The 18,960-nt window shown below is 40.2% G+C and overlaps 2 protein-coding genes across 3 annotated transcripts; both read left to right on the top strand.

Moving 5' to 3' along the window:
* Positions 1-1,534: 1,534 nt before the first annotated feature.
* Positions 1,535-4,873, top strand: LOC108955382 (protease Do-like 10, mitochondrial). Of its 2 annotated transcripts, none has more exons than XM_018863105.2 (5): positions 1,535-2,014; positions 2,158-2,352; positions 2,432-2,618; positions 3,678-3,937; positions 4,275-4,873. In XM_018863105.2, the coding sequence occupies exons 1-5, from the start codon at positions 1,906-1,908 to the stop codon at positions 4,445-4,447; spliced, it is 924 nt and encodes a 307-aa protein (XP_018718650.2). In that variant the 5' UTR covers positions 1,535-1,905; the 3' UTR covers positions 4,448-4,873. The 2 variants fall into 2 exon arrangements, with proteins under 2 accessions (XP_018718650.2, XP_018718649.2); XM_018863104.2 differs by having other exon boundaries at positions 1,538-2,014; positions 2,107-2,352; positions 4,275-4,868.
* Positions 4,874-9,281: 4,408 nt separating this feature from the next.
* Positions 9,282-16,761, top strand: LOC104420090 (protease Do-like 10, mitochondrial). The gene is made up of 5 exons (XM_039301588.1): positions 9,282-9,875; positions 10,183-10,310; positions 15,112-15,312; positions 15,702-15,752; positions 16,162-16,761. The coding sequence occupies exons 1-5, from the start codon at positions 9,749-9,751 to the stop codon at positions 16,432-16,434; spliced, it is 780 nt and encodes a 259-aa protein (XP_039157522.1). The 5' UTR covers positions 9,282-9,748; the 3' UTR covers positions 16,435-16,761.
* Positions 16,762-18,960: the final 2,199 nt, after the last annotated feature.

Below are 18,960 nucleotides of genomic sequence, written 5' to 3'. Positions count from 1 at the left end.
CTAAACAAGAAGATATATATATATATATTTGACTTGGTGTCCATATAATCAAATTGCGTCAAGATTTTTCAAGATTTGATCCAAGGTCATCTCCACGCTGAAGATCACGAACCATGACGCCAACAGTTTGCCTGAATTGCTTGGCCCGCGCTCGAGTAATCGAACCAGTAGGAATAGACAATGGGTCCTTAGCACCTCCTCCTCGATATGGCTCGATGTCCACATCAGTCGTGGTCCTCGCTTGGATTTGGGCGAGGGCCGCCTCACCTTCGTCTGGATCTAGGCGAGGGTTGCCGCACCCCCACCCGCCACGAGCAAGGGTTGCCGTGCCCTTAATTGTGGCTGACGAGGGTGCAGAGGCCCTCGCCGGCCAATGGTTGAGGGATTCAGCCCTTGCCTAGATTTGGGCAAGGGCCGACGCCCATTGTTTGTGGCCGGCGACCTATCAAACAAAGTAATAACTTTTATAGATTATGTAGATCAAGTTTGTCTCCATTGTCGATGATGTAAATCCTGACATAAGTCCCAATGATTATGATTAAGATGATAATATTTTACTTGGCCACGTGATAATAACTTTTCAAGGCTACTAGTTTATCTGAAAAGTTAATGTGAGAAGTGACTATCATGATCACAAGTGATTTTCCCAAAAAAAAATAAAAATTAAGAGCCAATTTTTTTTTTCCGGGGATAGATCTTGCCACCATTAAACTTCGCTTACGTGGCATTCAATCTATCAAACGGAGGATGACGTGACCAATGGTGACTACCGCATCATCAATGTAGTTTAGACTTTGGTTAACTTAAACAGGATTGCGCCCTCCATTTTAATTTTAAAAAAAAAGACGCTCTTTGAGCTAAGGCTTCACAAAATCAAATTGAGATTTCTCCCCAGGTCTGATTTTGCTCGAGAACCCTAGTCCTAATTTTGCTCGCTTGAGCGCCCTTCTCTGTCCCCTCTACTTTCTCTGATTGATGGAATCGGGACCCAAATTGAAGTCTTTTAACATTCACTCTCCCCTTCACAAATTGATTTTTGACTTTGAAGATCCTAAATCCTAAAGCCGTAAATCTCTCTCTCCTCTCCCCTAAAAAACAAGAAAAAGAAAATGACAATTTATATTGTTTGCAACTTTCAGCACATTGATGGACATGGCATTCGTCACAGCCCGATTAATGGCATCACATTAGTAGAGCCTAGCAACATATCTAACCGTGGTCAAATTATCCGTAAGACGCGGGTCAATTTGTTTTCCCGGTTAAAAGTTGTGGGATCTTAATCGGGCAAATTTCTTTTTTCTCAATGTTCCGATTTAACCGGGGAGGGAGAGGGAGAGAGATGCTTTAATTGTTGTTAGTTAAATCCGTTATCCCAAAGAATAAAAGAAAGTTTCTTTGTCGTCTGACCGTCTCTCTCTCTCCATCGGGATAACGGATTTAACTAACAACAATTAAGGCATCTCTCTACCTCTCCATCGGGATATGGGATTTATGTAACAACAATTAAAGCATCTCTCTCCAGAATCCCCACGCGCCCCCGCCCCCTCGGTGGGGAAGGGAATCTCCGACGGGCGGGGACGGCTTATCAATGTCCGACCGCCGTGTACCCTTCTTCAACCTTTGACAAAAACAAAAACAAAAAAAAAAAAGAAGAGAAAAAGAACTCCACCTTCGGCGCAGGTGGTAATTTCTGGACCTGTTGAAGATGCCTCCCCAATTTCTAAAACCACCTATGCCCCACGGCGATCCTTACTATCCGAGGAGGAAGTCCTTAACCTTTTCCTTCCCTTCCCAAAGATTACGATTTCGCTTTTCGTGTCGCCTCCGCTTCCAGTTCCAATTTGGGTCGGATTCCTCCCTCGCCCGCCCTCTCGAGCATCTCCCGTGGAGACGAGAGAGTCGGAGATGGAAAAAACAGCATTAGACTCGGTGGTCAAGATTTTCACCGTCTCCAGCAGCCCCGACTACTTACTTCCCTGGCAGAACAAGCTCCCTCGCAAGGCTTGGGGTTCCGGTGGGTACCCCCTTCCTCTTGGTTCCTGTTTGACCCTTGTTTTCTTTCACCCCTGCAAATCTAATCTATTCCCCTGCTGTCTGAACCCAAAGGATTTGCCTTTCCTGGGAAAAGAATTATCACCAGCGCTCATGTAGTTGCAGACCAAGCGTTCGTTCAAGTTCGAAAGCCTGGGTCGGCTACCAAGTATAAGGCCCGTGTCCTTTCTGCTGCTCATGAATGTGACTTGGCCATTCTAAAGGTGGACAGCCAACAATTCTGGGCGGGCATGCGTTTCCTGGAGCTTGGAGGCATTCCATTCCTACAAGATGAAATAGCTGTGGTTGGGTATCCTGAAGGTACTCGCTGCTCAATTCCCAACCTATATTACACATTACACCATTAGTGAGTAACGAGTTAGCTCTTACCTCGCTGTAGGTGGGGACGTTATTTCCATGACCAAAGGCCTTGTCTCCAGAGTTGAGCCTACTCAATATGCGCATGGTGCGACTCAACTTCTTGCAATCCAAATTAAGGCAGCTATAAACCCGGGATATAGTGGGGGGCCTGCTCTCATCGGTGTTAAAGTTGTTGGTGTAGCTTTCCAGAGTTCTGAGAATATTGGGTGCGTTCTCCTCTTCTTTTTATGATGAGAACATTGGTCACTGACCTTGCTTTATTCCCCCCTTTTCTCATGTGGGCATTTATTCCGTTACAACTTCCTCATACACTTAAGAGCTTAAAAATTATGCTGAACCTTTTTATCTTGTTGAATTCCAATCGACTCGCTTTGTGTTCCGTGTAGAGCCATCGTACATGAATAATTTCTTTTTGGACTTTCCCCTAGATACTGTCAATCTAAGTTGAGTAGAATCAGCCGTTTGCTTATCGATGGATGTATTTACTCAAACTGTTCATTCCTATTTGTCCGATTTGATTGTTATCTAGCATGCATCGAGAATCCTAGTCAAAATGTGCTTGAGTTGTTTTTTTTTTTTTTTTTTTGGTAAGAAAATGTGCTTGAGTTGTTGATTCATGCTATATTCTATCTTCACACGATCATGTGCATATCTGTCCTGTTTCATGGATGGAGAAAGCTATCACCTCAACAGCAAATCATCGACCTTCTTGTATCTTGCCACTGTTCCTGTGGCTTCTGTTCTGCCCAAGAAGCCCCTTCTCGGACTTCATTTAAGCAAAATGTTCAGTTGCAATATTAAGGATAGTGCAACTTCTTAGCATGAGCTTCTTATCATATACCTGAGTGTTTGGATCTGCCTCATAGAGTTGCCTTTGCTGTTGCACTCCTTCTAGCTTCAAATGCATGGTTGTGTACCTAGAAAGGTATAATGTGGATACTTAATGAATTCCTTTTCTTTTAATTGCCGTCACAGAACTATATCGCTAAGAGTACTTCATGCAGATCATCATCATTATATGCCATAGAATGAGTACATATAGTTAAAGATCACATTTTTATATACTGAACATGTGAGTGTTTAAAAGATAGCTCTTTCTATCTTGGATTGGTTTTGAAGTCACCATCCTTCTAGTAGCCAAAATACTGAATATAGGTGGTTGGAATTGCTAAGAAGTTGTGATCACTATTTCGGAGGTATTTTTTCTTGTGACTCATAAATTATTTCTCTTAGTTCTCCACTAATTTTTTAACCGCGGTTTGCAGATGCATAGTTCCGGTTCCAGTAATCGAATGCTTCATATCTGGTGTCGACGAAAGTGGAAAATACACAGGAGTTTGCTCCGTTGGCTTGTCATGCCAGCCAATTGAAAATTCTCATCTGAGAGACTACTTCGGGATGCGTCCAGAAATGACTGGAGTTCTTGTAAGCAGCATCAACCTTCTTTCAGATGCTTATAGGTTCCTCAAGAAGGATGATATAATCCTTGAATTTGATGGCGTGCCTGTGGCAAATGACGGAACAGGTATCTTCATACAATTGTAGCATTGAGCCGTAGTTTACCATCAGAGTAATAGCAGTGAATATCTTCGTGTTAATATAATTCGTGCTAGTCAAAATACATGGATAGTACTAATTTCATAACCACGCTGGCTTTACTCATGTCCACCCTCAATGGGCCATGCCTTTTTTTCCCCCTTTGGCATCTCACTGATTTCAATCTCTGAGTTTGTACTAGTGAGACGCGTGTACCTGGCTTTTCGTCTTTGTGACACTGGGCTTTTCTAATGGCTTTGCTTTTGAGTTTTTTTTTTTTTTTTTTTTTTTAAGATAGTGTTCCTTTTATGCGATGCATATTGCAGTTACTTTCCGGCACAGAGAGCGCATTGCCTTTGATCAGTTGGCATCCTTGAAGAAGCCCAATGAAGTGGCCTTAATCAAAGTTCTTCGGAAGGAAAGAGAGTGTAAAGTCAAAATAACCCTCCGACCAGTAAGTCATTCTGACTTTTTTTCTTCTTTCAGATTAATGTCTTAGTTATGTTTGCATGATACCATATATTTGTGAGAAGGTACTGTTCATGAATGGCAAAGAAAGTTTAATATATACTAACATGTAAAGCCAAATTAGAAGAGTTAAAAGTTTGTTCACCTTAGACAATTCTACAGTGAGAAAATAGCAGGCGGATTGATGATCCCCTAATTCATCTTGTGGATTGGTGATTCTGTGTTGAGGATGGAGATTTGGTTTCTTTGATTGGCTAAGAGTAGACCTGTCAAAGGGCGGATCGGGTTCGATTTGGGTCGGGTCATAAATGGTCCGACCCAAATTGATCCATTTAACTCATTTGTGACCCATTTATCATAATGCAAATTTCATAAAAGAAAACCACTTTCTCATCCTATCCTTTGTGGATGGTGTGTGTTCAAAATGATCAGTCAGCATATGAAGCTATGCTTTGGTGGATTCGTGGAGAATCAAATTAGCGTGCCCTCCACTTTCTTTGCTTCTTTGAAGATACAATAGTCTAGTGGACATTGTCAGGCTGTCTTGAGTTGGTAGATAGAGTCACACAAAGATGATTGAATCAAGACCAAATCATCTGATCTTGCGGTAGGCCAGTCCATTGCACTTTCAATCCTCTCAACTTGTCATCAGTACCAGTTCGAAGAAAGGAATTACAGCGCCTTTCTATTGTTTCGATGACCTTTTTTGGTCATAATAAAGATAAGGTTCCAATAAGAGACAATGCTACATAGGACTGAGCTTACGAGTTGTAACCTGCCAGCAAAAGACAGCCTCCTAGCAGTCCAGCTTCTTAACCAACTCAAAAGTCTCTCAATTAAGGCTTTGCAATCAGCTTCAGATAGCTTCCCTGATATTAAAGGAAGCCCTAAATACTTAACAGGTGGAGAAGCTCTTTTAAAACCACTCAGCTGGACCATCTCCCCCAGATTAGCTTCAGAGACTCCAGAAGTGGACATTGCAGTTTTCATTGTGTTCGACTTTAACCTTGAAAGGTTATAGAAGCACTGAAACGTTTCCAATGTCTCCTTTGGAGCCTCAACACACCCATTAGTTAGTGTCAAAATGTCATCAGCAAAACAAAGATGAGTGATCTTGATTTTTAGCACAAAGGATGAAACTTCAGCTTTCCTCGCGTAGCAGCCTTACATAACACTTCAATCACCTTAAGAAAACTCTGGGTTGCCTTGCCTGAGATCCTTACCACCTTGAAAATAACCCTCAAGGCCACCACTAAAGAGTAACAGAGAAGCATGCAGAAGTAATGTAAAATTTTTAGGGAAAACCAATGCAGCCATGACGTTGAAATAAAAAGGCCAATGCACATAAGCAAAGACTTTTTAAAGATCTTCCATTATAACACTTCTAGAAGACAACTTCTTTCTCGTGATAGGGCTTAACATCTTCAGGAGCAAGCAAGATATTCTCAGCGATTTTCCTACCCTCGATGAAAGCTCGTCAATTCTTATTAACATAGGATATTAATTATGCATTTGTCGACAACATCCAGCAGGAGACAGGCTTATAATCAGCCGTTCTAGAGGCATTGTGGACTTTAGGGACCAAAGTGATACCAGTAAACTTAGCTGCTTTCACCCATTGATTACCCTGAAGGAAGCTAAGTATAACAGCCCTAAAATCCCTACCATTGATAGGCCAAGAATCTTTAGAGAAATGAGAGGGAAACCCATTCAGGGCCAGACCAAAGAGGCTTGGATTTCCTCAAATGTAATAGAAGCACCCATGAGATCCTTAGATCGTCAGAAAGGTTAGAGTCGAGCAATTTCTTCAGCTAAGAGATAACTCCACTGGAGCAATTAACATCTGGAGCACCCAGTAAGTCTTAATAAAAGCCCGCAGGTTCCGCCACAATTTCATCATGCTTCTAATACGATACTTCCATGACTGGCCACTGGAGATCTAATTGCACTCCCCAAAGTTCTCTCTTTCACCAACTAATGAGAAAAGCCGGTATTTGGATCACCAAGCTTTAGCCAGGTAATTCTAGATTTTCGTTTATAGAAAGCATCCTCAGCTTGCTGCAGATGCCCCAATTCAGGTCTGATTTTCTGTTCTTCCTCAGTTAGACTCTCAGAGGGATTACTCCTCAGAGCATGTTGGAGAGCAGCAAGCTCAAGTTTTTTTATTTCCGCTTTCTCAGGCAAAGCACCAGAAGAACCTCTTTTTTAATGAGCAATGAGCAATACATTGGATATTCAGTCACCACTGTATTCCAATCAGAATGCAAAATTCCCTTATACTCCTCATGATATGTCCGGAAGTACTTGAGACTTCTTGGATTTAACTTCATCGATCCTTAACTGAAGTAGAGCATAAGAATGATCAAAATAACTTGCTACCCTCCAAGGCTCGCCCTGATGGGATAATTCTGTCATTCTTTGCATTTTACATGAGCCCATTCTAACTGCATGGCTTGGAGCAATGATGGATGTGTTAGGGCTAGAACTATCACTTAGAGGAGGGGTGAATAGGTGAATATGCGGAATTTAAAAGAGAATCGAATTTAATATTGCAAATGGACGTCCTCTGGTAACAAGATGTGCAGTGGTCAGATCTTACCAATGTGCAATAATCTATCACAAGAAATAAATAAGAGTTTAAGGGATTTTAAGGGATAGAAAAATGCATACAACAATTATAATGGTTTGGCTTGTGATAAGTGTACATCCACTATCCCGCGTTGACAGTGTATCGGTTGGATTTCACTAAAGAACCGATCAGAGATTACAACAATTGAGTCTTCTCGACTCGAGCAAGCGTGATCAAATCTTCTGATCTCACACTCCAACAACCTTTAAGTGATTATAGATTTAAGCTCATAGAGATGAATGTGCAAGGACGAAGCTCTCTTGAAACTATGGAATTTTAGACTTTGAAAATCTCTCTTATTTTCCTTCAACATCACAACCTCCTTTAGTACTCCTCGGTGTCCAAGCTGATTGTTGGACAGAACCTCTGAGGATCATTCATCCAATCAATCCATTGGACTAGAATGACACTAGAAGATCCAATTGCCTCAAGAATGCCAAGAATGAAGTCTCCCATTGATTCTGCTGCCCGTACAACAGATTGGCTTCACATAAGTTGAGTTCTTTGTTAAGAAAGAACGTTTCATCTCCAATTGATTGATCCAAGATTCTCAATGCTTCATGTTTAGAAAGATTATATTTGCTATTCTTTTCGTCTAGATAATCAATAGATATAGTAAGAAATCCATGCCAATTTACCAGCCGTTGCTCGACAGTTTTAGATCTCCTCAATGTGTCTGATCATAATCCTTATCACGTTGATTCTAATTATCAAAAATATGATAAATAGATCTTCAATGCGACTATGAATCCTGATAAAGTCCGATAATTTATTCCAGAAATACCACTTGGAAAAACTTGTGATCAGGATCATAAGTTAATTAAGAAAAGTTTTTGTTAATTTTCAAAATCATCTCGGAGAGTTTCCACAACAGGATGTACTCAGTAGCGCCTACAGTTACCACCTGTTTGTGTCCTAAGTATATGTTGATTGATTTTTGTATATATGTGTGTTGAGTGTGTCTTGAATTCTGTTTCAAGTATTCAACCCAAATTGAGTTTTAATACCTGAATCGAAAGTTGTGGTGAACCGACTTGAGAAAAAATAAATGGAGGTTCACCCAAGCCCTCTGCTACCAACACTGGAGCAGTATAAATATTGTTCTTCTCAAATGATTGGGTTTAGAAGTAGAGACAGCAAAAGTCTTGAGGTTTTTGAGCCATCTTTTGTAATTCTTGAATTTTCTATAGCGGATTTTACTTCTCATTTCCCGTGATTTTTCCGGCAAGGTTTTCCATGTAAATTTGTGTGTTCTTTTATTTTTTTTTAGTTTCAATTTCGTTGGGCTAATTCCATAAAAAAAACATCAACTTTAGGTCGATGGACAAATCTGGCCAAAACTTTTTTTTGTCTCATGAAAAAGCACAAACTTTAGGTTAAGGGACAAATCTGGCCCGAACTTTTTTTTGTCTCGTAAAAAAATACAAACTTTAGGTTAAGTGACAATTCTGACCCCATTTTTGTTTTGTCTCATAAAAAATAACAAACTTTCACTCTTATCCAAAATCTAACCCTTACCATTAACTTTCTATTTGAAGTTAACCTTATTTCAAGAGAAAAGGTTCTAGCTGTGAGGTTGGTGGATCTCATCCATGGTTTCTCTTGATAAACGATGATCTGCGTTTCATATTACAACAAAACAATAAAGTCTAGCGAGAGAAATTCAATCGGGAGATTTTTTACTTGCTAGTGAAGTATATGAGATGGCATAGTTTCACTATTATTCTTCAAGCTATGGCTCAAACAAGAAGAAAATAGATGATGTTAGCCAACAAGTGCACATGGATTAAGGACAATCAATGAATATAAGTTAAGGGTGGCCAGATTTAGGATTTAAGTGAAAGTTGATGATTTGTTTTCCAAACAAAAAAAAAAATTTTTTTTTTTTTTTGGTAAGAAAATGTGCTTGAGTTGTTGATTCATGCTATATTCTATCTTCACACGATCATGTGCATATCTGTCCTGTTTCATGGATGGAGAAAGCTATCACCTCAACAGCAAATCATCGACCTTCTTGTATCTTGCCACTGTTCCTGTGGCTTCTGTTCTGCCCAAGAAGCCCCTTCTCGGACTTCATTTAAGCAAAATGTTCAGTTGCAATATTAAGGATAGTGCAACTTCTTAGCATGAGCTTCTTATCATATACCTGAGTGTTTGGATCTGCCTCATAGAGTTGCCTTTGCTGTTGCACTCCTTCTAGCTTCAAATGCATGGTTGTGTACCTAGAAAGGTATAATGTGGATACTTAATGAATTCCTTTTCTTTTAATTGCCGTCACAGAACTATATCGCTAAGAGTACTTCATGCAGATCATCATCATTATATGCCATAGAATGAGTACATATAATTAAAGATCACATTTTTATATACTGAACATGTGAGTGTTTAAAAGATAGCTCTTTCTATCTTGGATTGGTTTTGAAGTCACCATCCTTCTAGTAGCCAAAATACTGAATATAGGTGGTTGGAATTGCTAAGAAGTTGTGATCACTATTTCGGAGGTATTTTTTCTTGTGACTCATAAATTATTTCTCTTAGTTCTCCACTAATTTTTTAACCGCGGTTTGCAGATGCATAGTTCCGGTTCCAGTAATCGAATGCTTCATATCTGGTGTCGACGAAAGTGGAAAATACACAGGAGTTTGCTCCCTTGGCTTGTCATGGCAGCCAATTGAAAATTCTCATCTGAGAGACTACTTCGGGATGCGTCCAGAAATGACTGGAGTTCTTGTAAGCAGCATCAACCTTCTTTCAGATGCTTATAGGTTCCTCAAGAAGGATGATATAATCCTTGAATTTGATGGCGTGCCTGTGGCAAATGACGGAACAGGTATCTTCATACAATTGTAGCATTGAGCCGTAGTTTACCATCAGAGTAATAGCAGTGAATATCTTCGTGTTAATATAATTCGTGCTAGTCAAAATACATGGATAGTACTAATTTCATAACCACGCTGGCTTTACTCATGTCCACCCTCAATGGGCCATGCCTTTTTTTTTTCCCCTTTGGCATCTCACTGATTTCAATCTCTGAGTTTGTACTAGTGAGACGCGTGTACCTGGCTTTTCGTCTTTGTGACACTGGGCTTTTCTAATGGCTTTGCTTTTGAGTATTTTTTATGCGATGCATATTGCAGTTACTTTCCGGCACAGAGCGCGCATTGCCTTTGATCAGTTGGCATCCATGAAGAAGCCCAATGAAGTGGCCTTAATCAAAGTTCTTCGGAAGGAAAGAGAGTGTAAAGTCAAAATAACCCTCCGACCAGTAAGTCATTCTGACTTTTTTTCTTCTTTCAGATTAATGTCTTAGTTATGTTTGCATGATACCATATATTTGTGAGTAGGTACTGTTCATGAATGGCAAAGAAAGTTTAATATATACTAACATGTAAAGCCAAATTAGAAGAGTTAAAAGTTTGTTCACCTTAGACAATCTACAGTGAGAAAATAGCAGGCGGATTGATGATCCCCTAATTCATCTTGTGGATTGGTGATTCTGTGTTGAGGATGGAGATTTGGTTTCTTTGATTGGCTAAGAGTAGACCTGTCAAAGGGCGGATCGGGTTCGATTTGGGTCGGGTCATAAATGGTCCGACCCAAATTGATCCATTTAACTCATTTGTGACCCATTTATCATAATGCAAATTTCATAAAAGAAAACCACTTTCTCATCCTATCCTTTGTGGATGGTGTGCGTTCAAAATGATCAGTCAGCATATGAAGCTATGCTTTGGTGGATTCGTGGAGAATCAAATTAGCGTGCCCTCCACTTTCTTTGCTTCTTTGAAGATACAATAGTCTAGTGGACATTGTCAGGCTGTCTTGAGTTGGTAGATAGAGTCACACAAAGATGATTGAATCAAGACCAAATCATCTGATCTTGCGGTAGGCCAGTCCATTGCACTTTCAATCCTCTCAACTTGTCATCAGTACCAGTTCGAAGAAAGGAATTACAGCGCCTTTCTATTGTTTCGATGACCTTTTTGGTCATAATAAAGATAAGGTTCCAATAAGAGACAATGCTACATAGGACTGAGCTTACGAGTTGTAACCTGCCAGCAAAAGACAGCCTCCTAGCAGTCCAGCTTCTTAACCAACTCAAAAGTCTCTCAATTAAGGCTTTGCAATCAGCTTCAGATAGCTTCCCTGATATTAAAGGAAGCCCTAAATACTTAACAGGTGGAGAAGCTCTTTTAAAACCACTCAGCTGGACCATCTCCCCCAGATTAGCTTCAGAGACTCCAGAAGTGGACATTGCAGTTTTCATTGTGTTCGACTTTAACCTTGAAAGGTTATAGAAGCACTGAAACGTTTCCAATGTCTCCTTTGGAGCCTCAACACACCCATTAGTTAGTGTCAAAATGTCATCAGCAAAACAAAGATGAGTGATCTTGATTTTTAGCACAAAGGATGAAACTTCAGCTTTCCTCGCGTAGCAGCCTTACATAACACTTCAATCACCTTAAGAAAACTCTGGGTTGCCTTGCCTGAGATCCTTACCACCTTGAAAATAACCCTCAAGGCCACCACTAAAGAGTAACAGAAGCATGCAGAAGTAATGTAAAATTTTTAGGGAAAACCAATGCAGCCATGACGTTGAAATAAAAAGGCCAATGCACATAAGCAAAGACTTTTTAAAGATCTTCCATTATAACACTTCTAGAAGACAACTTCTTTCTCGTGATAGGGCTTAACATCTTCAGGAGCAAGCAAGATATTCTCAGCGATTTTCCTACCCTCGATGAAAGCTCGTCAATTCTTATTAACATAGGATATTAATTATGCATTTGTCGACAACATCCAGCAGGAGACAGGCTTATAATCAGCCGTTCTAGAGGCATTGTGGACTTTAGGGACCAAAGTGATACCAGTAAACTTAGCTGCTTTCACCCATTGATTACCCTGAAAGAAGCTAAGTATAACAGCCCTAAAATCCCTACCATTGATAGGCCAAGAATCTTTAGAGAAATGAGAGGGAAACCCATTCAGGGCCAGACCAAAGAGGCTTGGATTTCCTCAAATGTAATAGAAGCACCCATGAGATCCTTAGATCGTCAGAAAGGTTAGAGTCGAGCAATTTCTTCAGCTAAGAGATAACTCCACTGGAGCAATTAACATCTGGAGCACCCAGTAAGTCTTAATAAAAGCCCACAGGTTCTGCCACAATTTCATCATGCTTCTAATACGATACTTCCATGACTGGCCACTGGAGATCTAATTGCACTCCCCAAAGTTCTCTCTTTCACCAACTAATGAGAAAAGCCAGTATTTGGATCACCAAGCTTTAGCCAGGTAATTCTAGATTTTCGTTTATAGAAAGCATCCTCAGCTTGCTGCAGATGCCCCAATTCAGGTCTGATTTTCTGTTCTTCCTCAGTTAGACTCTCAGAGGGATTACTCCTCAGAGCATGTTGGAGAGCAGCAAGCTCAAGTTTTTTTATTTCCGCTTTCTCAGGCAAAGCTCCAGAAGAACCTCTTTTTTAATGAGCAATGAGCAATACATTGGATATTCAGTCACCACTTTATTCCAATCAGAATGCAAAATTCCCTTATACTCCTCATGATATGTCCGGAAGTACTTGAGACTTCTTGGATTTAACTTCATCGATCCTTAACTGAAGTAGAGCATAAGAATGATCAAAATAACTTGCTACCCTCCAAGGCTCGCCCTGATGGGATAATTCTGTCATTCTTTGCATTTTACATGAGCCCATTCTAACTGCATGGCTTGGAGCAATGATGGATGTGTTAGGGCTAGAACTATCACCTAGAGGGGGGGTGAATAGGTGAATATGCGGAATTTAAAAGAGAATCGAATTTAATATTGCAAATGGACGTCGTCTGGTAACAAGATGTGCAGTGGTCAGATCTTACCAATGTGCAATAATCTATCACAAGAAATAAATAAGAGTTTAAGGGATTTTAAGGGATAGAAAAATGCATACAACAATTATAATGGTTTGGCTTGTGATAAGTGTACATCCACTATCCCGCGTTGACAGTGTATCGGTTGGATTTCACTAAAGAACCGATCGAGATTACAACAATTGAGTCTTCTCGACTCGAGCAAGCGTGATCAAATCTTCTGATCTCACACTCCAACAACCTTTAAGTGATTATAGATTTAAGCTCATAGAGATGAATGTGCAAGGACGAAGCTCTCTTGAAACTATGGAATTTTAGACTTTGAAAAATCTCTCTTATTTTCCTTCAACATCACAACCTCCTTTAGTACTCCTCGGTGTCCAAGCTGATTGTTGGACAGAACCTCTGAGGATCATTCATCCAATCAATCCATTGGACTAGAATGACACTAGAAGATCCAATTGCCTCAAGAATGCCAAGAATGAAGTCTCCCATTGATTCTGCTGCCCGTACAACAGATTGGCTTCACATAAGTTGAGTTCTTTGTTAAGAAAGAACGTTTCATCTCCAATTGATTGATCCAAGATTCTCAATGCTTCATGTTTAGAAAGATTATATTTGCTATTCTTTTCGTCTAGATAATCAATAGATATAGTAAGAAATCCATGCCAATTTACCAGCCGTTGCTCGACAGTTTTAGATCTCCTCAATGTGTCTGATCATAATCCTTATCACGTTGATTCTAATTATCAAAAATATGATAAATAGATCTTCAATGCGACTATGAATCCTGATAAAGTCCGATAATTTATTCCAGAAATACCACTTGGAAAAACTTGTGATCAGGATCATAAGTTAATTAAGAAAAGTTTTTGTTAATTTTCAAAATCATCTCGGAGAGTTTCCACAACAGGATGTACTCGGTAGCGCCTACGGTTACCACCTGTTTGTGTCCTAAGTATATGTTGATTGATTTTTGTATATATGTGTGTTGAGTGTGTCTTGAATTCTGTTTCAAGTATTCAACCCAAATTGAGTTTTAATACCTGAATCGAAAGTTGTGGTGAACCGACTTGAGAAAAATAAATGGAGGTTCACCCAAGCCCTCTCGCTACCAACACCGGAGCAGTATAAATATTGTTCTTCTTAAATGATTGGGTTTAGAAGTAGAGACAGCAAAAGTCTTGAGGTTTTTGAGCCATCTTTTGTAATTCTTGAATTTTCTATAGCGGATTTTACTTCTCATTTCCCGTGATTTTTCCGGCAAGGTTTTCCATGTAAATTTGTGTGTTCTTTTATTTTTCTTAGTTTCAATTTCGTTGGGCTAATTCCATAAAAAAACATCAACTTTAGGTCGATGGACAAATCTGGCCAAAACTTTTTTTTGTCTCATGAAAAAGCACAAACTTTAGGTTAAGGGACAAATCTGGCCCGAACTTTTTTTTGTCTCGTAAAAAATACAAACTTTAGGTTAAGTGACAATTCGACCCCATTTTTGTTTTGTCTCATAAAAAATAACAAACTTTCACTCTTATCCAAAATCTAACCCTTACCATTAACTTTCTATTTGAAGTTAACCTTATTTCAAGAGAAAAGGTTCTAGCTGTGAGGTTGGTGGATCTCATCCATGGTTTCTCTTGATAAACGATGATCTACAGTTTCATATTACAACAAAACAATAAAGTCTAGCGAGAGAAATTCAATCGGGAGATTTTTTTACTTGCTAGTGAAGTATATGAGATGGCATAGTTTCACTGTTATTCTTCAAGCTATGGCTCAAACAAGAAGAAAATAGATGATGTTAGCCAACAAGTGCACATGGATTAAGGACAATCAATGAATATAAGTTAAGGGTGGCCAGATTTAGGATTTAAGTGAAAGTTGATGATTTGTTTTCCAAACAAAAAAAATTTGGGCCAAAATTGTCACTCGACCTAAAATTTGTGCTTTTTTATGAGATAAAAAAGAGTTTGGGCCAAATTTGTCCATTGACCTAAGTTGGTGCTTTTTTACGAGACAAAAAAAAGTTTGGGCCAGATTTGTCCATCGACCTAAAGTTGGTGTTTTTTTTTTTTGGAATTAACCCCAATTTCGTTGTAGTTTCCACATTAGTCATAACAATGTGCTTGCCTCATCAGCAAAGAGAGAATTTAGGAAGACTGTTACAGTTGTTAACATTTGAAAATTAATGGATTTTGCAGTTGCAACCTTTAGTTCCAGTACGTCAGTTTGACAAGCATCCAAGTTATTACATTTTTGGGGGTCTGATATTCACTCCACTCACCCAATCCTACCTTCACGAATATGCTGACCGGTATAGAATGTGGCCTCGGCGGTTGTGTCAACTTGCACGGGAGGAACTTCCAAGAAATGCTGGCCAAGAAATCGTTATTATTTCGATGGTTTGTATTCTTCCACATTCTACTAGAGGCTGTTGACTTCTTTTATCAGCAGTAAGTTTTTGTTAGATAGGATGATCGAGAACCTGTGTTTGATTAAAAGCTAGGAGGGATGTATATGCTGAACTTAATGAATGATGTAAGTGACATGAGAAGCCTTTCTTTCAGTCTGATACTTGGTCATTGTGACTGCAAGATGTGATATCAGTTGGTAACCATGCTCCTTTTCATCAAACGCAAGAGGTGGCAGTGGGGGGAATAGCCAGATATCTCAAACTATTTTAATGTCCTAAAAACTCAATCTGTTGAAACTATTATAGGACGTGAAAGAAGACTGGAGAGGTAAATCTAAAGTCTATATTTGAATTACTAACAAATGCTCACTGCTACAGGTCCTGAGGGATGACGTCAATGCAGGGTATGAACATCTTGCAGAATTACAGGTACCTGCATCCTAGGTGGATGGATTTCATTATTGAATTTGTGTTTCAAAAAACAGAGGAAATTTCCTGGGGTCACTTAAAGAAATTGGAAGGGTAGAATTCAACGGTTGTGATTTCTTTGTAACACGTACAATCAATCTCGCCATTTTAATAGTACCGACCAATTAGAAAAAATGAAGGTAGAAAAGAAAATCAAAACAAGCATTATGAAGAAAATCAATGCTGTAAATTTTTAGTCTGGCCAACTTACAAATTGCTTCTGGGTATCTATTTTAAGCCAATATGCATCTGATCATAGTGGGTTATGGCCGCTGTTTTTTTTCTTTTTCTTTTTTCTCCACTAGGAAGTTGTTCTGTTTTTTTGTGAAACTTGAGTAATAAACTACTACTCTCATTTTGTTATTGGCAGGTGAGGAAGGTCAATGAAATTGAAATTCAAAATTTGAGGCATTTGTACAGGCTTGTGGAGCACTGCACTGCCCTAAGCATACGATTTGATTTGGACAAGGAAAGGGTAATTGTATTCAAGTATAGTGAGGCGAAAACTGCCACCTCTACAATTCTGACGCATTATAATATACCCTCCATTGCGTCGGCTGATCTCATAGCGTCGGCCGATCTCATTGATAAAAAAGCAAGGAAGACTAGACGGAAGCCTAAAGCCAGATTTGGTGCATCATAAGAGCTTTGCCTTTTCTATGGATTCTGATTCACTTATTGTTCTACTTGATGTGTGATGAGTTAGTCAATAATTAATAGTGGAAACTGTTCTAGCGAAGGACCTCGGCTGAGGGGAGGAGGAATTGTGGTTTAGCGACCAGCCGGAGAGGAGAGTGTCGAATTATTGGAAATGGTGGAGGACGGAGAGTGAAGGTGGATCTTTACATTTATTGGCAAATTGAGTTTATACTAAAGGGCATGATTGTCATTGTATTGCTTTAACCCTAAACCCCTATGTATACATTGTAAATTACTTCATCAATGCAAGTGAGTTCGCTCAATTTCTACATGGTATCAGAGCGGCGATTCTTGGAGCCCGTCTCTCACGTCTCCCTTGAGGCCAGAGCATTGATGCCGTGCTACGACGGAATGGCTCCAATCGAGCGCTAGGGTTTCTTTCGGCTGCGTTTCAACAAAATTCCCATGTTCCGCTGCTCCTCTACCGTTGCCACCAGAATTCGGCCGGCAACTTGGTCAAGATCTCGTTGATCAGTTGATGTAATTCTCCTCGTTGATCAGTTGATGTAATTCTCCTTCCACCCCTTGGATCAACATCAACGCCATAAATTCTGATATAAAATTTTGCTCCCCCCATAAATTCTGAGGAAAGCACCTACGCCCGTCTCTCACGTCTCCCTTGGATCAACATCTGGCAGTCTTCACAATGTCAGTCCAGTGAGGTAATTCAATCTTGCCGGATCTCTTGAGGTGAGCCGCGTAGGCGTTGACGAACTCGTGCGGCGACACGTGCTTCACTGTCCTCGCCATCACCGCTCCAGATTTCCCCGCCTAGGCGAGCAGGCCAGTTTTCTCGCTAAACTCAGGCAAGTAATCATTCGAAGCGTGCAGGTAATTATTCTCAGGCAAGTCGCCTACAGGTTTCTTTCCAGCAAATTTCAGTTCAGTCCATCGTCCAGACGACTTCTTTGAGATAAACTCAAAGCCAACAGCCGCTCTTTTGGCCGCAAGTATTCATGGCAACCGAGTCTCAAAACTCTTCAAAACTCTTCAGCCACCGTTCCTGCACATGAGCAGGTAGGTGGTCCTTATTTTTTGCATCATTCTGATAACTCATCCTTACGGGTGACAATTACAACAATTAGTCTCGTGCCATGGAGATTGCCCTTTCCGCCAAGAACAAGATGTTGTTTGTTAATGGAGAAATAAAAAAGCCAATTGCAACAGATCCTGCTTATGCGTCTTGGATTCGTGTGAACAATATGATTCTATCTTGGATCCTTAATTCCATCCATACATATTTGGTGCCAACAGTTCTCTACACAGAGTCAGTTGCAGATGTCTGGGCCGATCGCCATCGAATAGTCCTAGGATTTTTCATCTCAAGCAAAAGATATGCACCCTTGCTCAATGTGACGATGCCGTGACTAAGTACTACAACAATTTGCGAAGCTGCTGGGATTAATTGAATAATTTGGATCCGTTACCGCAATGCTCTTGTTCGGCTCATTCTATCATCACCACACAAGAGAATCGGTGCTTGTTTCAATTTCTCATGGGTCTCAATCCGAGGTATACTAATGTTATTAGTCAGATTTTACTAATTAATCTGCTACTTAGTGTTGCACATGCATATGCATTAGTTCTTCAAGATGAGTCACATTGCCATATCCAATTGGACCGCCCACTATCCAACCAAACAAGCACTTTGCTTAGCACTCACAGAAATAATGCTCCACGGCCGTACACGAATTCATCCTACCATGGACAGCCCAGCTCTCTTGGTGCCCCCGCTCCATCCGCTAACCTAGCTAAACAGGCAAACACGTCTCGCAGCCGAGAAAGATGTGCCCACTGTGGCATCCGAGACATACGCGGGATGTGTGTTATCGACTTCATGGCTTCCCTCCTAACCACAAGCAACGTCGTGGACAGCCATCTACTTTCTCCCGGCTCGTGGATAACAAGTCCAGTCATACTTCTGATCCAGTCATACTTCTGATGCGGCGCCTCCACCATTCACAAATGATCAGTATAAGCAATTGATGTACTTGTTGCAAGAGGTAAACATCTCGAAAGCCAACCTATAATGTTCTCGACTTAACTTCGAATTCATTTAATTTCAATACTTGGGTCATTGACATTGGCGCCACCAATCACATCACATTTGAACCCCATTACCTTACAAACCCGACATACTATTCTTCTCCACATCCCACCATTGGAATTCCGAATGGTGTTGGTGTGCCCGTGACATCACACAATGCAGCCCCCTTACCTCAACTATCTCCCTTGATAATGTCCTTTGTGCTCCCTCTTTCAAATACAACTTATTGTTAATCTCCAAACTCACTCAAACTTTAAACTGCTCAGTCATTTTTTTCCTAACTACTGGCTTTTTCAGGACCTCTTGACGAAGAAGATCATTGGTTGACGTCTCTATTATCTGGAGATTCCTATTGAATCTGCCGTTCTTTCTACTACAACCTCTTCATCTCATCTTTGGCATGCCCGCTTAGGCCATCTATCT

The sequence above is a fragment of the Eucalyptus grandis genome, chromosome 9 (genome assembly GCF_016545825.1).
Source record: "Eucalyptus grandis isolate ANBG69807.140 chromosome 9, ASM1654582v1, whole genome shotgun sequence".
NCBI classification, from domain to species: domain Eukaryota; kingdom Viridiplantae; phylum Streptophyta; class Magnoliopsida; order Myrtales; family Myrtaceae; genus Eucalyptus; species Eucalyptus grandis.
The sequence above is the reverse complement of the archived record's forward strand: the minus strand, read 5'-3'. Positions and strand labels throughout refer to the sequence as shown.